Source organism: Nematolebias whitei, chromosome 19 (genome assembly GCF_014905685.2).
Source record: "Nematolebias whitei isolate Nwh7 chromosome 19, NemWhi1, whole genome shotgun sequence".
In the NCBI taxonomy this organism is placed as follows: domain Eukaryota; kingdom Metazoa; phylum Chordata; class Actinopteri; order Cyprinodontiformes; family Rivulidae; genus Nematolebias; species Nematolebias whitei.
This window is the reverse complement of record NC_056516.1, coordinates 29749588-29771910: the sequence shown is the minus strand read 5'-3', so window position 1 is coordinate 29771910 and position 22323 is coordinate 29749588. Positions and strand designations below refer to the sequence as shown.

The 22323-nt window shown below is 38.1% G+C and overlaps 1 protein-coding gene across 1 annotated transcript; it reads right to left on the bottom strand.

The window, feature by feature from the left end:
- Positions 1 to 1123: 1123 nt before the first annotated feature.
- snx27a (sorting nexin 27a) lies at positions 1124 to 19065 on the bottom strand. The gene is made up of 13 exons (XM_037693549.1): positions 18622 to 19065; positions 12517 to 12742; positions 12161 to 12353; positions 11785 to 11849; positions 10498 to 10602; positions 10329 to 10407; positions 9945 to 10108; positions 9204 to 9293; positions 7265 to 7414; positions 6977 to 7105; positions 5259 to 5318; positions 5039 to 5087; positions 1124 to 3455 (listed from the first exon to the last, which is right to left on the bottom strand). The coding sequence occupies exons 1-13, from the start codon at positions 18933 to 18935 to the stop codon at positions 3385 to 3387; spliced, it is 1695 nt and encodes a 564-aa protein (XP_037549477.1). The 5' UTR covers positions 18936 to 19065; the 3' UTR covers positions 1124 to 3384.
- Between the last annotated feature and the right edge of the window lie 3258 nt (positions 19066 to 22323).

Here is a 22323-nt window from a genome sequence, read left to right as displayed (position 1 = left end):
AGATGTTTTAAACAACGTTTTAAGTTTAGGTAGTCCTCCTTGTAGCCGTTTCCCCACACTGACTTAACAGTGAATATTGTCTCGACCCTTGTACGTGATCATTTTACTGTGTTGGAGAAATAAGAGTGTTTTTGTTTTTAAAGAATACTTTTTTTTTTTTTTTTAACATGAACAAGTCTCGGGTCTGTCACCGCCTTCCTGCTTCAGAAAAACAAGTTCTCCAGAGCAGAAGACATTATACAAATAGGCAAACACTTTTTAAACAGCTTACATCCACCAGTCGTGTTAGATAGTTGGGACACGTCGGCAGCGAGGGTGCTCGAACCTGCCGGTCCTTCCAGAGGTCGACAAACACCGAGTTCAGACAGAAACGCAGAGGATGAGACACATATTGCGACTCTGACTGAACCAAAACTGTACAAGACAAATAACCTTAAAGAAGTCACTTTAAAAGCTGAAAGTAAGCCTTGTTAAATGCTGCACAGTTAGGAACCAGACAACTGGTGTGTTGCTGTAGCAACAGCATCCAGTTGGTAAAGAAAAAACTTTCTGAACCTTGTGTACGCCTTCACAAAATACCCATTTCTCCTCTTTCACACCACGTCTCATGCCTTCCATACCATTTTATGGTATTTAAGAAATTGTTCTTTTGCTAAATAATCATTCGGTTAAAACTCCGGTTGTCCAGCATCTCAAAACATAATAGCTGCACACACTGACGATATCGAACACAGGTCATCTGTCTAAAGACATGCTTGGTTACATTCCTGTCACATCTCTCCTTTCACCTTTTTTTTTTTTTTTTTTTTTTACTGTGACATTTAGCTCATGGATGAAACGAACCGCTGACAACACACACAAACCTGGCTATGATCGAGCAAAAGGCGACACCTGGTACAGACGAGACAAACCAAATCACAAATATATATATATATTTATATTTTAACAAAAGCAGCTTTCTAAAAGCGTTTTCACAGCAGCCACAGGGTCGGACAACAAACAGCAAAAACAAAAAAACACAGCTGAGGAGTGAGTCAGTTGGCTGACAGGAATAAAAGGAACAGAAGCTGCACTGAGCGAGTTGAGGCAACGTGTTGCTGCCACGGCAACCGCATCTCCCTGCGATGATGGGAGACCAACCTGGAGAGAGTGAGCGCAGAGGACAAACAAGGCTGCACACACAACCACAAGCCTCACACTGCCTTTTCTCTGTTTCACTGAAAAACTGAATCATAAAATAATAAATACAGTGTCAAACGTCTAATCCATCTCTAAACTGGTTTCTACTTTGCCAGTCAAAATGACCATCCAGCAATTTGCATTACAGTTAATTAATCAAATGCTACAAGGAGGTATGCATTTCTACAACGGAGTCAAATATCTTGAGGGGCCACACACAGTTCAGTTAGTGTAGCAGATGGGGATATTTGTGTAGGTTCTGCTAAAACAAATACACACTTCTCATTTGTCTAAATCCATCCACCATCCCCGCTGTCTTACAAATACACAATCCCATCTTCATTTGCTGGCTCCCACACAGACAGCTCATCAGACACGTCCAATCAGAGCCTAAAAGCTTATCAGCAATGTCAATGATAAACACAGAGGACACACTGAGGCGACACACACGAGCACGCTCCGAGGTAACCGACTGAAAGCACGGGATTACCAAACGCAGACATGCAAAACCTGAAAGTAAAACAAAAAGAAAAATGTGCAGAAGTCAAACTTGTGCTCTACAATTTATTGTGGAGAGAAAAACAATCTGAATTTCAGGCTTTTGGTCCAAATTGTGAGTGAAGCACAGAAACGAGTCGGTAACGAATTAGTAGAGATTAATTCTCGCCCTTAATTGGATAAACAAAAAAACTTACAGCACTGAAGCAAACTCAGTTTTTTTCCCGTCATCGTGTACGCCTGACTTTTACAGTTCTGCTGAGATAAAGGCGGTAAACATCTACAGAATGAAAAAAACCCAAACATAAATAAACCTAGCATCTGTATAACAGAAATTCACAAATTGGTTAATTTAATCACGTTATGTGCAAATGCACACGACTTAATACTGTATGCGTAGGAGGCAGACATTAAACTGATGGTTATGGCAGCAGTTAAACAACTTCACGCTCTACTTTCTGCACGAGACGTCATCCTCCCTCCCGATTTACTTCATGGATAAACTGCAGAGGAGCGATACTTTTGGGCGACATAGACCCGAAGGGATCAAACTTATTCGGCCTTATGCTCTACTGCCACCTGCTGCCTGCTCAAAAACACCGCATCGCATTCGATCATAAATCTTGTTTATATTCACAATCTGTCTGCAAGAGTCCCTGTTGTGTAAGATGTGACATTTCAATAACATTAACGCTTTAGCCCATCAACCTTTTTTTGTTGGAGATTATTCCTGCAGCGCTAAGAATGACAGAGACACCTCCTCTCGGCTACAAAGCTTGGTTAAATAGCCGCTATAAAACACTTGCAATGGGGATAAAATATCCATACACTGAGATTAATGGCTGCCTGCCAACAGACGTCACTCTTCGGTGTGTGTTAAACCGGGGACAAGGTGGGAAAAGGGAGGTTAATACATCCTGAATGCAATTCAGTTAGATCAAGAAAACAATTTATACTGCTCTTATATTAATCTATATTTTATCAGAAGCATGATGAATAAACATACAAATAATTATGAACACATCCACTTCCTTTGTGACATTTGTGCTGCTTATATTCTCTGACAAAGACAGGACGCTAAGGACCGCAGAAGTAGAAAATATATTTTTTTGTTAATGTCCAGCATCAGTGTAAAGCGTGATTTTTTTGTATTTATCATTTGACTGTGAAAGAAGCAGAAACCCTCTTCACTGATGCAAACTTCTCAGGTTTTCTTCTCTTTTTATCCCAGCTCAGTTCACCATTCAGGGCTCAAGCTGCAGGATTTGGGCTGAATGGGTCTGTCAGAAAAGCTGACTGTCAAATCTCCGTCCCAGAAGTCGGCTCTTTCATCGGATTTCTTTGAGGTGGTCTGCTTTGCAACAATGCTTCCCACTGTGCTGTCAAACCTGACCAGCCAGCCACTGAACTGACACGTCTCATCCACTGGTGTGGCCAGTGTTGAGCCCAACATCGCAGGGCCGATGCATGGAGGAAAACAACAGACACTATGAAGATCTAGTAAATTACATGGAAAGCTGGTTTATGTAGATTTTTCCTCTTTTCGCGCCGTTCGTCCCTGGATTTGTTAAAAGTGTGACTTTCCCAGTTTCCCAAATTGGTCGCCTCGGCCTCTCGGTTCCGTTGTTTACATCGACAGGCGCTCTCCCAGGGTGGCTGTGATGATGCGAGTGGATCAGTTCTGGTTCGAGTGATAGCCGGTGCATTTTAAGAAGTTGCGATTTCCCCCCCTAGGTGGCGCCATCCCTTCTGTTGCGTCTCCAGAGGAGGCAGGTACTCTGGAACACAGTGATGGTTCAGAGTAAGACTGAATGATGGTTTTATTTGATGTGACTGATGAAAAAGCTAGCACACCACAACCCAGCAGAGATCGGTCTGTGTGCAGCGGCGTCCCGAGGACACTTGCTTTAATTACTGATCATTATCAGGTGCGAGTCGATCCGCTGCACACCGATACCCTCCTCTCATATCTGGATGTCCTCGACTCTCTTCAGGTGTTTTATTATTAATCTCTTTCCCTGGAACTCTGAAGCTTTGTATTTCTGCGATGCAGTTGTTTGTCCACATAGCTGTTGATGGCTGCTCGTCGTCTCAGATTTGGCAAATAGTTTTAGCATCTCATGATCAAACCTCAGAGCTAAAACTGTTAGCTGATACCATCTGTATCCTAAAGTCTCTGCTGTCCTGTGCACTCTAACACCATCAGTTTATGTTTCACACACGTCACCCTCGGCCACTTGTTCGGCTTTTTGAAAATGTTTTCCTCTTTTTTTTGTTTTTCCGTACATCATCTTTGCAATCCAACTACGGTACTCTGCATACTTTGGCACATATACGGTAAAACTGTTCAGTTTATTTAGAAGATGAGCGTGATGATTTTTTTTTTTTTTTTTATAAATTATCCTATTCAAAATATTTAACTTTATTTACAAAGATTTCCCAAACAGAAATACACCGAGTCCTCTCGAAAACATTGTTCTCTTTTAAATCAACTCAGACTCTATTAATGTCTTTCTGTTACTTTAAGCTAACATTTGCCATCTTTAGCTCCCATTCTACTTTTATTTTTTAGCTACTATGTTTTTCAGATTTAGCTAGCCTTTTAATACTTTTGGCTAGCCTTTAGTTAGTTTTAAATAATTCAAAAGTTTTGTTTCTTTAAGCTTTTAGCTAGTGTTTTACTAGTTTTAGCTAACCTTTTACTTCATGCAGCTTTTAGCTAGCCTTTTGTTAGTTTTAAGATTTAGCTTAACATTTGCTTCTTTAAGTTCTTATCTAGCCTGTTGCTCCATTTAGACCGTTTTATGCTGCTTTTAGCTTGCCTTAAGCTACTTTACGGTAGCGTCTTGCTCCTATTAGCCTTCAGCTAGCGTTTTGTTCCTTTTAGCCTTTAGCTTGTGTTCTGTGTTTTTTAGCTTTAACAACTCAGTTTCACATTCTTCAGCAAATTCACTCAGTGCTCAGAAATCAGTGTATTTTTACAGAAAATGCAGTTTTTTAGTTTTCTAAAACATATTTTCCTGTAGTTTGCAGCTGTCCTGTTTAAATACTTCATGTGCAACACAAAAGGTTTTTAGTAAATATAGATTATCTTCAATATCTTCTTAATCTGGAAATCAGTTAACAAGTTGAATTCACTTTTTAAAAGTTTGTATATTTTATCAGTTCATACTTAAAATTCTTGCCCTGCCCTTGACATTTTGGGTTTTATCAGACAGGAAGCTTTTGAATAATTTATGTTCTTTGATGGGTACCATCAATCAAAGAAGAACAACATCTGAATGCATATTTGCAACTGATAAAACCTAATCTCTCTGGAGTGGTGTTTCTGTCTCCAAGAGAATAAACCGTAGCCATTTACCATTGTTGCTGCAGTTTTTGTTGTCTTTATCAGAGGCCTCTTCCTCAACCTGGAACAGATAAAAACATGAACATAAAATTTTATATTTATGAAAACACACACAAACCATGTAAGCACCTTCTGTATTTGCAAGGAACAACTTAAGAACACACTAAGTTTAGACCTACAAAGCTGGCACGCAGTCATTCTTTTCCCACAAGAGGAAAGGAGTGGTCTTTACCTGTTTCCTCCACTTCAGTTCACAGAAAACGCGCTCAAAGCACTCGTGCATGTAGTTGAACTGGGAAGGGGGACAAAGGACAGATAAAAGTTATTCAAACAGCCAATACAACATCAAGTGCTATATAAATAAATTGGTATGGTATGGTATGGTATCTACATTATGTTTATGCTAGCTGCTTTTGCTTCTTTCTGCTGATTACATGTGATTTTAAGAAAGTCAGGGTTTCTTTATTTGCCATTCGCACAAAATTATGTGCACAGGGTCCCAGTTACATCCAACAAAAGCATAAAATGTAAAAGAAAAACAGTAATAAGATCTAAGATTTGAACTAAGAAAAACAACTAAAAATACACTAAAAACTAGTAGTATAAAAACTATATTCTGAACAGCAGCACGAACATGAGTCTGTGTGAGCAGAGGAGTACGAATGAACACAGCAACATGAAACAGATCAGCAGCAACATGAAACAGATCAGCAGCTTGATGGGATTTTAATTTTTTTTCCACAAAGATAATCCTGTTAGAGATTCATGAGTCTAACAGCCTCAGGGTAGAAGCTGTTCCTCAGTATAGTGGTTCTACACTTAATGCTCCTCAAACTCCTGTCTGAGGGGAGTGGGGCAAAAAGTGTGTGCTGGGTGAGTGGGGTCCTTCACGATGCAGGTGCAGGTGTGTGTGAACTGAGTGAAGTTATTAAAATGTGTATTTCAAGAAATATTCAAGTCTGAGCCATCTTTTCCTTAAAGACTAATTCTTTAAAGCACATTTTAGGCCATTTAATAATGACATCTTCTGAGTATCGTTGAGCCTATAAAGTTGTCTGCATTACTGTGATACAATCATTAGCTATTTTATCATTCAATTGTATCTTAAAAAAAAAAAAAATCACAAATAACATGGAAAAAAACGAATAAAAAAAAGTTGACTTCAGTTATGTGACTGACAGGGCATTAGATTTAAGCCATGCTGCTACAAAGTTGCAGTAGCCTGAGAGGCTGATGTACTGCAGGTCTGTCTTCGCAGACATTAATACCTTCAACCTAAAGCTGATTAATAAATTGTTTGCCCCAAATTAAAATAGCATGTAGAAGTCACCTCCCAAAGGCCAAACTTTTGCAGAAGCTTCACCTTCTCAACACATATTGGTCTTGACCTAACCGCTTATCGGACAGAGGTCTTTCACATAATTTCTGTTATTAAATGGCGAAATTAAATCAGACCCTTTGGGGTTCAGGTTCATTTTAAATGTACTTATCGAGAAAGGTTAATGTAATTAAGGGACAGTAGCATATTCTAGCTTTAGCCCTTCTTTATGAGGAGAGATGCTGCTCTGGCCTTTTATACACAATTATTTGCAAATACTTTCTCTTGCCTTTAAACCCCCCCCCCCAAAAAAAAACAACAGGTTTTTAATTTAACTTGAAAACAGATAAATTCTCAAATACTTGGTATGTTCTGAATCAATGGCAGAAGTTGTAGAGATTTAAACATCGCTCGTTAAGTAATTCCATAAACGTCGTCATGATGCAGGTCTGTGATATTATTAAGAGTCAACCTCTTTCCATGACCTTTGATGGTGACTGATGATGTAACGTTTAAAGCTACTGCTGTGTGTAACCATGACTGTAGTACTACAGTACAAGTACATATTCTCTCAGGTCTGTGTTTGCACGTGCCCAGTTCTGCTTATCACAGGAGTGAAAACACACACTTACATATGGAGTGAAAATCTTAACCCAGCGAGGTTTCTTCTCTCCTCTGGCGTACTCGAAGCAGAAAGCCATCCCCTCCTCATCAGTGTCCCAGCGCTGCATCTCCGCCCACTCGAAGGTTATTACCTGGTTCTGAAAAAAGATACATTAATATCATTAATAAAATGATTACTACGTGCTTATTCTTCCTAAATTAAACAGAAAAACTGTCCTTTGAAGGAAAAAAAAAAAACAATGAACTGGATCTGTTAAGTGTTTGGTGTTCTGAAGTAGCTAAAGACAAACGCTCACCTCCACGGTGCCGTCCTCAGTGCATGCGAGCAGCTTGAAGTGATGGATGCTGATGGCTGTGATGACGTGGCCCTTTCTCCTGGAGTCGCAGGAGCAGTGAGGGAAGACCACCTCATTGTAGCCCTCACATGTCCGCAACAGGCTTAGGTACTGACCAGTAATAAAGGAGGGCAGATATCAGTCAGGAACGACTTAAAGATGTAAAATGTAACCAAAAAAAAATTTATTGTAACCGCAATTTTGAGGTGTTCTTGGTGAAAGCAAACAAAATTAGAGAAATTTCATTTCATTGCGAAAATGCAGTGTGAATGCTTATTGCTGAAGAACTTGCTGAAAACAGCTAAAATTAGATTAAAAAAACATTCTGAAATGTAGCAGAAATGAAAGAACATGCCTAAATTAGGAGAAAGAACATATATTTGCTGAATTAGGTTTTAATAAACAGAAATTAGCACAAAATTAGGAAATGAGCTTAAAAAAAAGAGGCTAAAATTAGCAACAACAAAAAAAACAACAACATCTAAAACAACCGAAAAGGCAGAAAAAAGCTTAAACTATGAGAAGGAAGTGGAGAAAGCTGAAATGACCTAAAAAAATGTGGAAAGAGCTAAAAAGACTAAAATTTGCATAAAACGGCAAAATCGTAGCTGAAATAGCAGATAAAGCTGAAACTAGCTAAAATCATGTGAAAGGAGCACAACAAGCTGAAATTAGTAGAACGAAATTAATTAGGCTAAAAGTAGATGAAATTATCAGGAAAAACTTGACATAATCTACAAACAGCTGAAATTAGCTTTTTTTTGGTTTCTAAAAAGGTAGCTGAAAAGTAGAACAAGCTTAAATTAGCTGAAGAAGGTAGAACACATTTGCCCATTTGAAGTGAAAAAAGCAGAAATGAGCACAAAAAGTAGAAATTATCTGAAAAAAACTGAAATTAGCCAAAGCAAAACAGCTGAATAGTAGCTAAAAAAGCAGAATGAAGCTGAAATTACAAGGAAGTGAAGAGAGTACATTGTTGCTGAATTAGGCAACAAAAGTTGAAATGAGTACAAAAAATGTTGAATTAGCTGAAAAAGATTAAATGAGCATAAAACAGCTATATAGTAGCTGAAATAGTAGAAAAAGCTGAAATTTTCAGAAACAAGTTCAAAGGAGCATAACAAGCTAAAATTATCAGAAAGAAGTTAGAAGCAGCACAAAAATGTAGTAGTTAGCAGAAAGTATCTGAAAGGAGTACAGAACAGTAGAAAAAAGCAGCTGAAATGAGCTGAAAAAAAAGCATAAAAAAGTTTAAATTTGCACAAGAAAGCTGAAAAAAGCTGAACCAGAACAAAATGTGAAAGGAGCAGTAAAAGGTTGTAAACAGATCTAAAGATCTGAAGAAGGAGGAGCTCAATTCATTTTCTATGAGAAAGAAATGGCAGAAAAGGCTAAATATTTCATTTATTGAAATAGATTGAAAACCGCGGAACGAGAATCGCCCGGAAAAACGTACGGAAGAAAAATGGATCACAACAGTGTGAATGCTTCATAAACATCCACACTATACTCCTCAGACTTCATTAACATTGCATCGAAACCAATAGAAAATAACGGGGATAACTAAAGCTGCTAATAAACACCAAAAAATGCCACAATTATTTAAAGAACATTACTTTTTAAAAGGTTTACCCTAACAGGTAATGTGCCTGTAAATGTAGTTTGAACTTAGACACAAAGGGCCTTTATAGTTAATGTTCCACAAACATCAATATCAGCTCAATGGCTTGATGTCTGTTTACTCCACAGAGGGCTGGTTTCTGAAGCGTGAAAGGATTTTAGATTTTTTTTTTCCTGTCCATGTTCCTGCGAGTGTTTTGGTGATGGCTCTGGTCAGCAGGCACACAGTGGTAGTCATCCCGATTCCTTCCCTAAACAAAGACTGGTTTGTGGTACTGACCGTGGCCATCTTGTGCTGCTCCGCCAGTTTCTGCAGCTGGTAGGATTTGTCCTCTGTTTTTATGAATCCCTTCTTCACATCATCCAGTGCCTAGGCAAACGGGGAGTGAGATTACGGTGGGCAGTTTAGGGTGGCACAAAAACATACAACATTTATCAGCTGAGAATACAGAACACGCACAACACCAACATCCCAATACAAGGTTGGAAAAAAGCAGCAAATAGCCAGAGCTTGTAACGGTCTGGTACAGCATTTACTGAAAACAAAAGCCATAACAAAAGGTAATATTTTAGTTAATTTGTAAATACCCAGATGAGAAATTCCTAGTAAGTAATAATTTGTACTTTTTTTTTTTTTTACTGCTGTTCATACACAACAATTCATAACAACCAAGTAGTTGACCTCTAGTCAACGCTCTCAAGTTGTCACATTCCAGACAGTTTTTTTTTTCTATTTATCTTTTACACAATTTAAAAGGTCACTGCTGAACCTTAAATACCTCACGTGGATCAAGTAATGACCTTCATTGGTTGGAAAACAACTTGGAGGCTAATAAAGCTAATTCAAGGGAACTTATATTTAGATGGGGGGGCATTAAAACGAAATGTTCACGATAGGTGTAAAATATTAAGAGTACTGCATATGTTTTATACAAACGGGAACAACTAAATATGCTCGATCCCTTTCAACTTCAAAATACACAAAAAGGCTCTTGATGAAAATGTAAATTACTGTCATTACCTGGTGGAAACAGTAGTGCAGTGCCAGCGGGTTATCTCTGAGCAACTCCTCCTCCTGGACGCTAAACAACCATTTGCGGAGAGCTAAACAAGTTCCTGGAACAGCTGATGTGTAGTTTTGCACATAAAGCTTGTGGGGGAACTCATTTGGTGCAAGCTTCCTCACTGCAACGACACAGATAGAAAGAAAAGAGTGATGGGCTTTAAAACCATACACGTTAGTTTACCATGACGCCTTCTCTTGCTGTGGAAAATTACAATCCAGAGATAAAATAAACTCACTAGTGGGATGATATGAATCTTTATTTAGAAAGCAGCATTTCAGGTGATGGAAAGAATTAAACGTTAAAATGTTCCTGTTGAATTAAAAACCTGAATTGCTTACCAAATGAATGGTTGATGACTTCAAAAAGAGCAAAGTAGCTTGCCATAATACTGTCCATTCCAACCTTAACCACCAACGCCTACAGAAAAGCAAAACAAAGCCAATAATGAGTTTCCCAGCAGACTAAATATGATGCAGCTAACACAGCAGACTGCTCAACTGGTCTCACCTGGTACACCTGGTCTGTGGTGCTGTTTTTACGGACCCTGACAGAGATGGTGGTCTTTTCTGGGAGGGCTATCCGTAGTTCCACATCTGTCACGCCGTTGTAGTTCTGCAAAGAGAAGAAAAACAGTGAAGAGCTACGTGGTGTATCCTACCACACCGCAAGACTAAAACAAAAAAACAAAGGCTTATGACTTCAAAACCTAATGTTTCCATGTAATCAAGCACTGAAGATGTTCCAAAGCAATCTCAATCCGCAAAAACTGATCCCTGCAAACTACAGAAACTCTCTGTTTAAATGGCACAAAACCATCTGCACAACTTGAGGCTGCTGTTTTAGGGTTGTATTAACAAATGCAAAAAATCATAATGCTTGTCAATGACAAAAAGTGGTAAATGGACATTTCCCAGCCAGACTGTGTGTTGAAAGAACCCACTTTCTTGGCCTAAATTCCACCACCCATCTATCTCCGAACACACAACACATGAATCAAGGTTTGTTCTCCTGAAGATTGTCCTGAATGCAAGTTCTTGGGCTTTCCCCCAAACTAGGGTTGCCATGAAGTAAACCTGTGTAAAGGCCACGCTAGCAAAAGTTTTCTTTCCCCTTCTGGGCTTCTGAGGTACTCAATTGCACAAGGAGTGAAACTCAATTCTTTAATTGTATTCTCTTCTTTTAAGCTATAGAAAATGATTATTGTCATCAAATTCTACTTTGTACCACAATCCTAACAAGAAAAACTATGATTACTATCACGGATGCACAATATTGGATTTTTGGCCAATATCCAATATGCCGATATGTTCAAACTTTTTGGGCCGATAACCAATACCAATATTTCTTTCCTAAACCTACTTACACAGATTACATAGCTTTCTCTGCAGTGGAATGAAAATACCACATTATTCTACATGGTCTTTGCCAATTTGGCCTGCTACCAAATGCAGATGCCAAAAATGGTGCTGAAAATGATGTAATACTTCAACTCGGATTATGTTTAATGTCAAATTTATTCATGACATTAACTCTCTCTAAAACAATGACAACACTCGAACAGTCGACTTATTTTGATGGACTGGCCGATATCCAATATTTAACTATCGCCAATATCAGCCCTGATACGATACTAGACCAATAATATTGTGCACCCCTAATTAATATATTGCCAAATTCTGCCAAAAGACTATGTTAAATGTTGTACAGCAAAGCTTTCAATCAGCAAATCAGACGAGCAAATGCAAAATAATAAAAAAAAAAAATACAGATTTAGAAAAAAAAGAGAGGACATACCTCATCTGATTCAGAGAGAAACTCCTGCATGATGTCACTCTCTCCTATAATCCGCACCGAACACACTAAAAACAATTACAGAAGGAAAATGGGTCAAAACAAGAAAGGCTGGAACAAACCAAATAAACAAGAAAAAACCATGTCACTGTTTCAAGTGTTTAGATTCACTGGTCTTTAAGTGCTTTAGAAAAATGAGAGCAGCTGTACTACATATCTGCACATTTAATTAGGTTTAGATCTTTAAAGCAGGCCAGACTGTACATAAACATGGACAATGGAGCTGTAATTTTCCTACACAGAAGATAGATTAGTAACAGAAAGCTTTCTCTTGTTTTCGCTCATGTTAAAACACAAGCAGGTTTATTCGTGAGTGCACCTCTCTCCAGATATTCCTCCAGGCCTCTACGACGAGCGTCCAGCTGCTGCTCGGAGAGCGAGAAGGGCCATTTGCCGGGAAGCTTTGGGAAGTTGAAGTTCGAAAATTCTCTCTTCAGGTTTTGGTGCAGGATGGCAAACTCACGGTAGCGTTTGGAACACAGCTGTCTACCTGACATGTACACATTGTACACCTTTGGCCAAAACATTCAGAAGTTAGTAGGATTGTGACTCCACACACAGTATAAAATACATTTTCTACCTTTATAATACTCACAAACGGCTATTCCTTTGTTTCGTATGTTCTAAATAAAAATAATTATAATAAAACAATGTAGACAAGTCAGTGCTACTCACCACAAACCTCTCCGAGTGCTGCTCGACATGCTTGTATGTGGGAATAGAAATGGGCACCGCCTGCTTGTCGCTGTAGTCGTAGTTGGGTTGGACATCCTCTCCTCCTTCTAAACCATCGGCTTCTTGAGGCGGAACAGACAACACGGCCAGAACCAGCTCCTTCTCTGCTGCACGGATCAGGTCTACAACCTGCTTATGAGTTGCACCTTCCACGTTTACCCCATTACTAGAAATAGAAAAGACGAGCAAAAAAAAATATGTGAACGGACAAACTGCGAGCAAAGAGCTTTAAATGCTTCTTTAGCTTATTTTTGATGCATGTAAACTTGGAAAACTTTCGTCCCACCAGTTATGTCCTGATCTTTCCCAACGGCAAACAACATTGCTTCTCTAATTTAACTCGCATTTAAACACCAACGAGCCCCAAGTTTCACCTTGTGTGACCTGAAAGCAAGCTGTAGTCCACTGACGGAATAAATGCAACAGAAAATATCAAAACTTCATTGGAACTCAAAAAATAAACTCCACTAACAATCGATGCACCCAATACAATCAGGACTGGCACAGATGCAGCCTTCATGAATATAATTGCAGCCCCACTCAAGCTTATTTTTGCCATATGAATATTCGAAGTGCGCTTGTCCATTTACAATGGGCTATAATATTAAGGCGCTGCCCTTCACTGATTAACACACAGAGCTGGGAGCAACCGGGTCAGCTTTCCTTTAGTGAAAGACACCTCCCTCCCTTCTTGGCTTTGATGACAGCAGATGGCACAGGCATCATGTGTCTCTGCTAATCTCACCATGAGTAACAGTTGGGCAAACACAGAAAAGGAATTAAAAAAAGAAGAAAGTGCATGTCTAACAATTAGCCAGTTTTTTATTGTTTCTAAATCTATAATAGTGTGATACCGCAAGGCTCGGTGTTGGGTCCTAAACTCTTTTTTTTTTTTTTTTTACTTTACATAAATGATATATGCAATGAATCCAAGTTGTTAACGTTTACTTTGTTTGCAGATGATACCACATTATATCGCTCTGGTAATAGTTTGGGCAGGTCCTCAGTATAATGGAAGGAGAATTACAAGTATTAAAAAAATGGTGTGACAAAAATAAATTATCACTAAACTATGATAAAGCAAAATTTGTAAAATTTAACAACAAGAAAATAAAAAATATACAGTCAAACGCATAATAAACAGTATGAAATAGAGTGTATGAAATCAGATTTTTGGGGGTGATCCTTGATTACAAATTGCATTGGAAAGCTCATACTGATAATGTAAAAGCCAAAATGTCAAAAACTATTGCAATACTGAATAAAATAAAACATCTCCTAAATAAGAAATCACTTTACTTGTTATACTGTTGTTTCATACTTCCATACATGAATTATTGTGCTGAGATCTGGGGAACCGTGTATAAAACCAACACAAAACCGGTCTACATGCTCCAGAAGAAAGCCATCCGAATTATTACTGCGTCTGATTACTTTCATCCAACTAATGACATATTTCATACATTGTATATTTTAAAATTTTATGACTTAGTTGAACTCAGTACAGCACTGATTATGTACAAAGCCTATAATAAACTCATTCCAAGGTGTATACAAAAGTCGCTCAAAATTAAAAGAGAAAAACTATAATTTAAGAGAGAAGGATTTACTTAAAAAGGACAAATATTAAAAACAACTGTACTTCAGTTAAAGGGATTCAGGTGTGGAATAGATGTAAGGAGTTTCAACTGTGTTTTTCACTCTTTAAATAAATTTAAAAATAGTATAAAAATAATTTACTAAACAAATATAAGATGATTGTTTTTTGTTTGTTTTTTCCTCTTTTTCCTTTTATTGTGTGTTTTTTAATGAGCTTGTCTATCAATTTAGCTGGATTTCCTTATGTTCTAGAAAACTATACAGGAAATATTCTGCTGCTTTGATGTTGATGTATAACAAAGCGAAGTTATAATAGCCTACACGTTTTTCAGTTTACACTTTGTGTTTTTGTGTTCTTAATTTTTTTATTCATTCGACCTTTATTTAGACAGGTAAATCCCAATGAGCCTCAAGGACTCATTTACATGAGACCTGATTTCAACAAAGAACGATGACAACAATGGACAACAGCGACAACAATAAACAGTTATAAAAAGTCATACAGTCATACAGATTTTTTTTTTAACAAATAGGATGGCTAAAAAAAAGAAAAATAATAAAAAAACTGCTAGATTCTAAGGCGAATGTAGAAAACTAAAAACAGGAACATGTCTGCATTGGTCCCTGCCAGGAGTCCAACAGATGTTTAAAGCCACCTAGAGAGGTCAAGGTCGAGAGCTTCAAATCTTTTTGTAAGATATTCCAGGAAACAGGATCGGAGTAGGAGAAGGCCCTTTTGCCTAGTTCAGTCCTCACTGAGGGAACACTGCAGGTAATAATGTCCTGAGAGCGCACGCTGTAGCTGCACTCACGCAGAGACATGTAGGAGGAGATGTATGAAGGCAGCAGACCAAGAAGTGATTTAAAGATGAAAATATACCAGTGAGAGAGTCTGCATGAAGTTAATGATGTCCAGTTAACCAGTGAGTACAGGGTGCAGTGGTGGGTACGATAATCACAGCCAGTTATGAATCTTAGTGCACCATGATAGACAGCATCCAACATCTGCAGGGTTCTTGTAGGAGCATTCATGTAAATAATGTCACCGTAACCAATGGAGGAAAGGAAAGTCACAGATACAAGGTGTTTTCTAGCATTCAGGGTTAGACAGGATCTGTTTCTGAAAAAGAAACCCAGTTTAACTTTCAGTTTCTTTACTTGGTTTTCCACATGGAGCTTAAAAGAGAGATGCGAGTCGACCAAGATACCCAAATATTTATAGGATTCAACAAACTCAATGGGGACACCATTTGAGGATGAAATCAGAGGAAGAACTGCTGGGACCAACTTCCTATTTGGAAAAAAAAGCATCCCTTTGGTTTTGTCTGCATTTAGGACAAGTTTGAGGCTAAACAAATCTGTCTGGATGATGTCAAATGCAGATTGCAAAAGCTGGAAAGCCTTATCAACTGTTTTAGCTCGACAATAAACAACTGTGTCATCAGCATAGAAATGTATGGATGCATTAGGGATGGTTTTACCTACATTACGTATGTAGATTGTAAAGAGGGTGGGTCCTAAGACTGAGCCTTGTGGTACACCATTGTTGACTGTTAAATAACTGGAGGAAGTACCATTATGTTGAACACATTGCCTCCGGTCTGAAAGATAGTTAGAGAACCAACCAATGGTGTGTTCTGAGAAACCGATTTCTGAGCGTTTATGACACAAGATGTTCTGATCCACAGTGTCAAAAGCTTTAGACAGGTCTAAGAAAAGTGCAGCACAATAATCCTTAGCATCCAGTGCTTCAACAACGTCATTAAGAACCTTCAGTGAAGCAGTCGTTGTGCCGTGTTGTTTCCTGAAACCAGATTGATGTGGAGGTAAGATGTTAAATGAGTCCAGGTAATTTTTGATTTGAGAGTTTATCAGTTTTTCTAGAACCTTGGCTAAAATGCAGAGTTTAGAGATTGGTCGATAGTTGTTCAGTGAGGTGGGGTCACCTCCCTTCAGCAAAGGAAGAACAAAGGCTGTTTTTATTTTTTTTTATGATATTGGTTTGGTTCAGAATTTGTATGTAAATTTAGGGACAGAACTTGATAAGCCATTGCTTCTTCCTGTTCCCTTTTCGAACATTTTTGGTTTGTTTCCAGAATATTTTGGTGGAAATATTTACGCTTTTATTTGTTTATGGTTTAAATTTTAACTGTTTGAAATGAGATCAAGAATTCTAATACTTTGGACTGAAAGAGTAAGCCACAACATTTGGCCAACGGGAGTTTTCTTTAAATTAAAGGAGAGTGATGTGTATCATAATTTAGGGCTGATATACAATTTGTTGGTGAATGCAACTTCTACAATATTTGAGGTGAATTAAATTTTGATAAAATACATGGCCAAAATGACTAAAAAGCTCAAAATGTTAATTAAAAAATATAGCACTAACAAACATTAAAGTACACACAACAAACATGGAACTTTCATAAACAAAATATTGGCTAACAGCGATCAAACTAAAAAGTCTTCTTGTTTAATCTTTTTTTTTTAGTTTAATGATGATTTTGGTTACTGAATATGGAAACAAAATAAGAGATTTAAATCTGTTATTTTTCCCACGGTCCATTATGTAATGGTGACATTGTGCGGTCTCTCCTCTCAAGAAGGCTCTTAACGCTCTGCAAAGTTGTGAAATGTCCAACACAGCTTGTGCCAAAATGAACAGAAAAAGACTTTGAACTGGAGGAAACAAATCTTGTAAAAGAATCATTATGCATTACTGATCTACCTTTAGGCAGGCAGTTTTTACTTCTTAAGTCTCTTCTAAACAAGCATGAATCAGACTTCTCAGCTGATTTGCGTTCAAATACTCCCAAAAATCAGCTGGTCTGTCATTTTTACCTCTCAGTTCATGTCCATCTATATTTAAATTCCTGACAAACATTTTCTAGGTAGAGCTCACGTTCTCTCTGTGCATATGTGGGCTTTCTCTGGGTACTGCAGTTTTCTCCCACAAAACAAAAACATGCACGTTATAGTAATGGTAACTATAAATTGTCCCTAAGTGTGAATAAGTGTGAGTGATTGTCTTGTTTGTCTCCATGTGTCCCTGCAATGGACTTGCAACCTGTCCAGGGTGTCCCTTGCCTCTTGTACAGTGAGTATAGGTGATAGTCACTGTGACACTTCTATATAAAAGATATAGAAGCCTTCTGTGATCCAGGAAGGAAAAACAGGTAAAGAAAATGGATAGATGGATAAAAATAAGCCAATTCTCACTGGAGTAATGCCATCACCAAACTGAATTAGTTGTCCAAATATTTAGTCTATAAAATATTGGAAACAATTGCTTTTTCCTTTCAATAACTGAACAGAAGGTCTAAAATTAGATCAATAAGCATTCATCCCTTCATATGTTGTTGCAAAAACTGCACATTTTTCTCATTACGTTAAAAATTTACATACTTTTCAGACACTAAGATAAGATCCAACTTGTAATTGTGAAAATAAATCGTCAAGATATCCTAAAAGGGTATGGAAAATAAATTAATCCAACCACAGCTCACAATTCGTCTAATTATTTACATATATTTTCTCTTGTATACACACACAGAACAATTACATTAAATCAGTACAGGGAGTTTGACAAAAGAATATAACGTGTTAATAAAAAAAATTAGCTAGCTTATTCCTCCTCATTTGCAGACTCCATAATGCTGACATTTATCATAATCAGCTGATTAAGTTCAGCAAAACAGTCAAACTGGTTAATAAATCACATGATGGGCCCTGTCACGTGACCCAATACATTTGTACTTAAAATGCACACACACAAAAAAAAAAAAAAACAGGCCGAGTTAAAAACAAACTGAAGCCTCAGCACATACAAATAGATCAATGTTCCTTGTTTGCTGTTCTTCCTTATTCTCAGTTAGGCAAACATATAATGTGAACATGGTTTCAATTTCATTTGGTGAGGATTTTAAAGCTCATGCTGCGTCAACACATTCAAGAAATTCGGCATCATGCAATTAAAAGAACATTATTCACAGCAACATCAGAACTGGGGTCAGTTTCCCATGTAAACAGCACAGCTAGCCGCCTGGAGGCTTCTCACCAAGCCAAAACTGGCTCCAACCACAATACAAAGCTCTAAACGCAAATTATCCTATATGACAATACCTCTTAACAGGACTATTAGTTTAATTTATTCAATACTAACACGTTGGAATAGCCACTTTAGCTAAAACAGACGCTTCCTGGCTTGCTAGCTAAAGCTAATCAACATGCAAAGGCTGTTGTCCAACTTATGTAAGCTTGTTAGCTCACCAGCTTTGGGGGTTATACTCAAAATACTTAACTCAAACACCCACAGAATGAACAATGAACCATTTGTTTCGGTAGTTGACTCTTAATTTTGCTACATATGATTGAAATTGAATCCACACACGGGCTAAGCTGAACTGGTGCTAGCCAATGGCTAACTGGACGGGAATCTTGACTTACACCTCCAGGATCCTGTCACCCTTCGCTATCCCTGCTCGGTCTGCGGCACCTCCGGGTAAAACAGCGCTGACGTGCTGGAGAGGAGCGTACAGTTCGCCGTTGATGCTCCGAAGCTGTCCCCCTTCGCTGACTTGGCCACGAACATTGAAGCCGTAGCCAGACTCGGACTTGACGATCCTAACTACCCGCGGACCTGACGCTACCGTTGCTGCGTTCTGGCCCGCGGTGCTCGCCGATGATGAACCGACGACCGGATCGTCGCGGGATGCCGTGGGGAGACCCGGCCGAGTTTCTTCGCCTTCAACATCCGCCATATTCTTCTTAACAGTCACTAACCCCCTTCCGCAGTCGGTGTTTTCGAGCAAATTCAAAACAACACTTGGGGTCTGTCCCTCTGATTACGCTAGCTCCAAACAGACAGACTCTGTTAGTAATAACCCGCCCCGTGGTGACGTCACGAGTCACGGCAATACAACGTGACCTGCAGGAATTATGGCAAACCGATATATCATTTTTATGTCTGTTTTTTTTTTTTTAATTCAACCTTTATTTAAACAGGTTAATCCCACTGTGTCTCGGGCACTCATTTATAAGAGACCTGATTATATTTTATGTGATTTTATGTGGGAAATGAAAATTTAGATACTTCTATAATTTTGAATCTTCAAAAACACTTTAAATATTAAATATATAATCAGAAATATGCAATGTTTTTTATAATGAACTGTTAGTGGGGTGGACATTTCCTAAATCACTTGTGTTACATTTTCTGTAGAAAAAGAAGGATGTATGCGGCTTGATATTAATTTGTTTGTTTGTAATTGGCTCATTTTTTTCTTCCTCATACTGGTCAAGTTTGTATGTCGTGAAAAATGCTCCGGTCTAATTAATCAAAGAAATGGACACCTCGCCCCACCAACATCCACTCCCATCCACCCCATCTGAAATGTGAGTTTTTACTTTTTATTTTATCTGTTTAAAACTAGGGTGGCACAACTGGTAGAGCTGCTGCCTCTCAGCGAGCAGGTCCTTGGTTCAAACCCCGGTCCAGGGGCCTTTCTGGGTGGAGTTTGCATGTTCTCTCCGTGCATGCGTGGGTTTTCTCCGGGTACTCCGGTTTCCTCCCACAGACCAAAAACATGCATGTTAGACTGATTGGTAACTCTAAATTGTCCCTAGGTGTGAGTGAGAGAGTGAATGGTTGTTTGTCTCGTTTGTCTCTATGTGGCCGTTTGATGGACTTGTGATCTGTCCAGGGTGTACCCCGCCCCTCGCACAGTGATTGCTGGACATGGCACCGGTGACCCCCGTGACCCAAAATGGAATAAGCGGGTAAAGATAATGGATGGATACACAGAATTTCATCACTGTTGGACTCAGCAGGTTTCACTGCAGCTCTGAACTTAAGTCAGGTTTAGATTTACCAGTGGTCATCTCAGTGAGCTAAAACCAACCAAATGTGTCCACAGGGCTGAATATCTGACACCCCAAATGAGACTGTATTGGAGCTGGTGGGCAACATGTTCCAGTCCACTTGATGGATGAGGGTTGGTGAGCAGTACCTCCCCATAACAGTAAAAAAGTCAAAAACTGAGAACGAATCACAAAAAATTGTCAAAATGGTTGAAAAATACACACAGAACAAAACAATACACAGCAAGCTAAGTATGTACAAAGTAATATACATTATTCATAGAAAGCTGGTTCTGTGCTGGGAACAGAGCTGGAGTCCATTACACCAGTGGCAGAGAAAAGGGCCCTCAGTAAGCTGCTATCCATTATGGATAACGCTGACCATCCTCTGCACAGCGCCATCATGAAGCAGAGGAGCTCATTTAGTGGTAGACTGCTGTCCCAGCCCTGCTCCATGGACAGATTCAGGAAGTCCTTTGTCCTTCAAGCCATAAGACTGTTCAACTCCTCCCAGTACAGTAAAAATAGAGCCTTGTAAATCTGAGGCACCCCAGATACATACCTATGTATGTTTATGTATACATGTACAGTACATGTATATTGATATACTGTACATGTATATGTGCATGTATGCTTAGATGTGTATGTATGTATGTATGTATATGTATAGGTTAATCATGAATGTAGCACTCCCTACCACCTTGTGCATATTGTCTTTTTTTTCCAGAATTGTATATTCTGCTTCTATCTTTTTTAAAATTATTATTTCAACATTGTTGTTTTTTTCTGTATAATTACAACATGCTATGTCTTAAATTTCCCCCTTGAGCTGGATGGATGGTTGGATGAATGGATGGATGCATGGATGGATTAACTGAACAAACAAACATAGCGACCGACCAGTCAGTCAGTCAGTCCATTTAAAGTGCACGTTATTTTTTAACGTTTGACCAAAATGGCCATAACTTTGTCACTTAGAACTCAGTCCATGCATCATTGGTGGTGGGCGACATGAAGGAATAAGCCTAGTTTGTTTAGATCCACTAAAAAGTTTATTTAATTAAGCTCCTAATGATTTATTCTTTAAGACACGAAGATTCCTCTGCTTGCTGATTGGTGGTGGACATCATTAGAAAGGAGATACCAGAAAATCTTTGACTTATCACAAAGAAAAAAACTGCTAGATTGACAGGAAAACACAACAGAGTAAAAGCTTGGGGTTATTTAAATAAAGCAGTTGATGTATTTGGCTAAACAGCACAAAATAACTTCTTATTCAACACTATCACTCTACAGACACATCATCATCAACTTTATTTATAAAGCACTTTAACAGCGGCCACAGCTGAAACAAAGTGCTGAACATAAGTAAAAAATTAGATCAAAGAAAGCATAAAATTACATATACATGACAACACTCATGCTCTACATATAAAAAGAAAGGAAGTTTTTCTGATTCTTTGGCAGTGAACTTAAAAAAGGGAAATCTGCGCTCCCTGGTGTTGAACATTTGACTTTACAAATATTAAAACTTATTGGAAAAAGTGAATTGTGCTGTTTTTTACAGACACATAAAAACATGAACAGTGGATGGACGCATGCATGCATGCGTGCGTCCATCCATGTACATACTTGCATGCATGTATGTATATATACGTTTATATATATGTATATGTATATATATATATATATATATTTTGTATTTATTTTATTAAATTTATTAATTTTAAAATACAACAAAAAAAAACAATAATGCAAACTAAGTTTATATAATATATAAATAAAATGAAGGGTAGCAGAAGGAAGAAAAAAATCTTATTTTATCTGCCCCCTCTTACAATAATTCAAATCAAACAACAATCATCTGTAAGTACCGAAACAAACAAAAAAAGAAAAAAAAGAACAATTCACTATAATTTTCGAACTATAATGCAACATACATAACAGTATTTCATATATATTTTTGCAGAAGTCAATTTTTAATTTTTTTTCTTAAAAGTAATCGTTGTTTTTGCATTTTTCACTTCAGTTTTCAAACCATTCCACAATCTAATTCCCTGGATTGAGGTTGACCGACCCTTCAAACTGGTTCTATATCTTGGTTTAACAAATATTTCCTTTCCCTTGAGATTATAACAGCTTTGTCGCTTAATGAAATATATTTGGATATTCACAGGTAGTTCATTTATATGAGCTCTATACATAACTAGTAAAATATTATAATCCACCAAGTCATGGAACTTCAATATTTTCAGTTGATGAAATAATGTGCTAGATGGGTGACAGTAA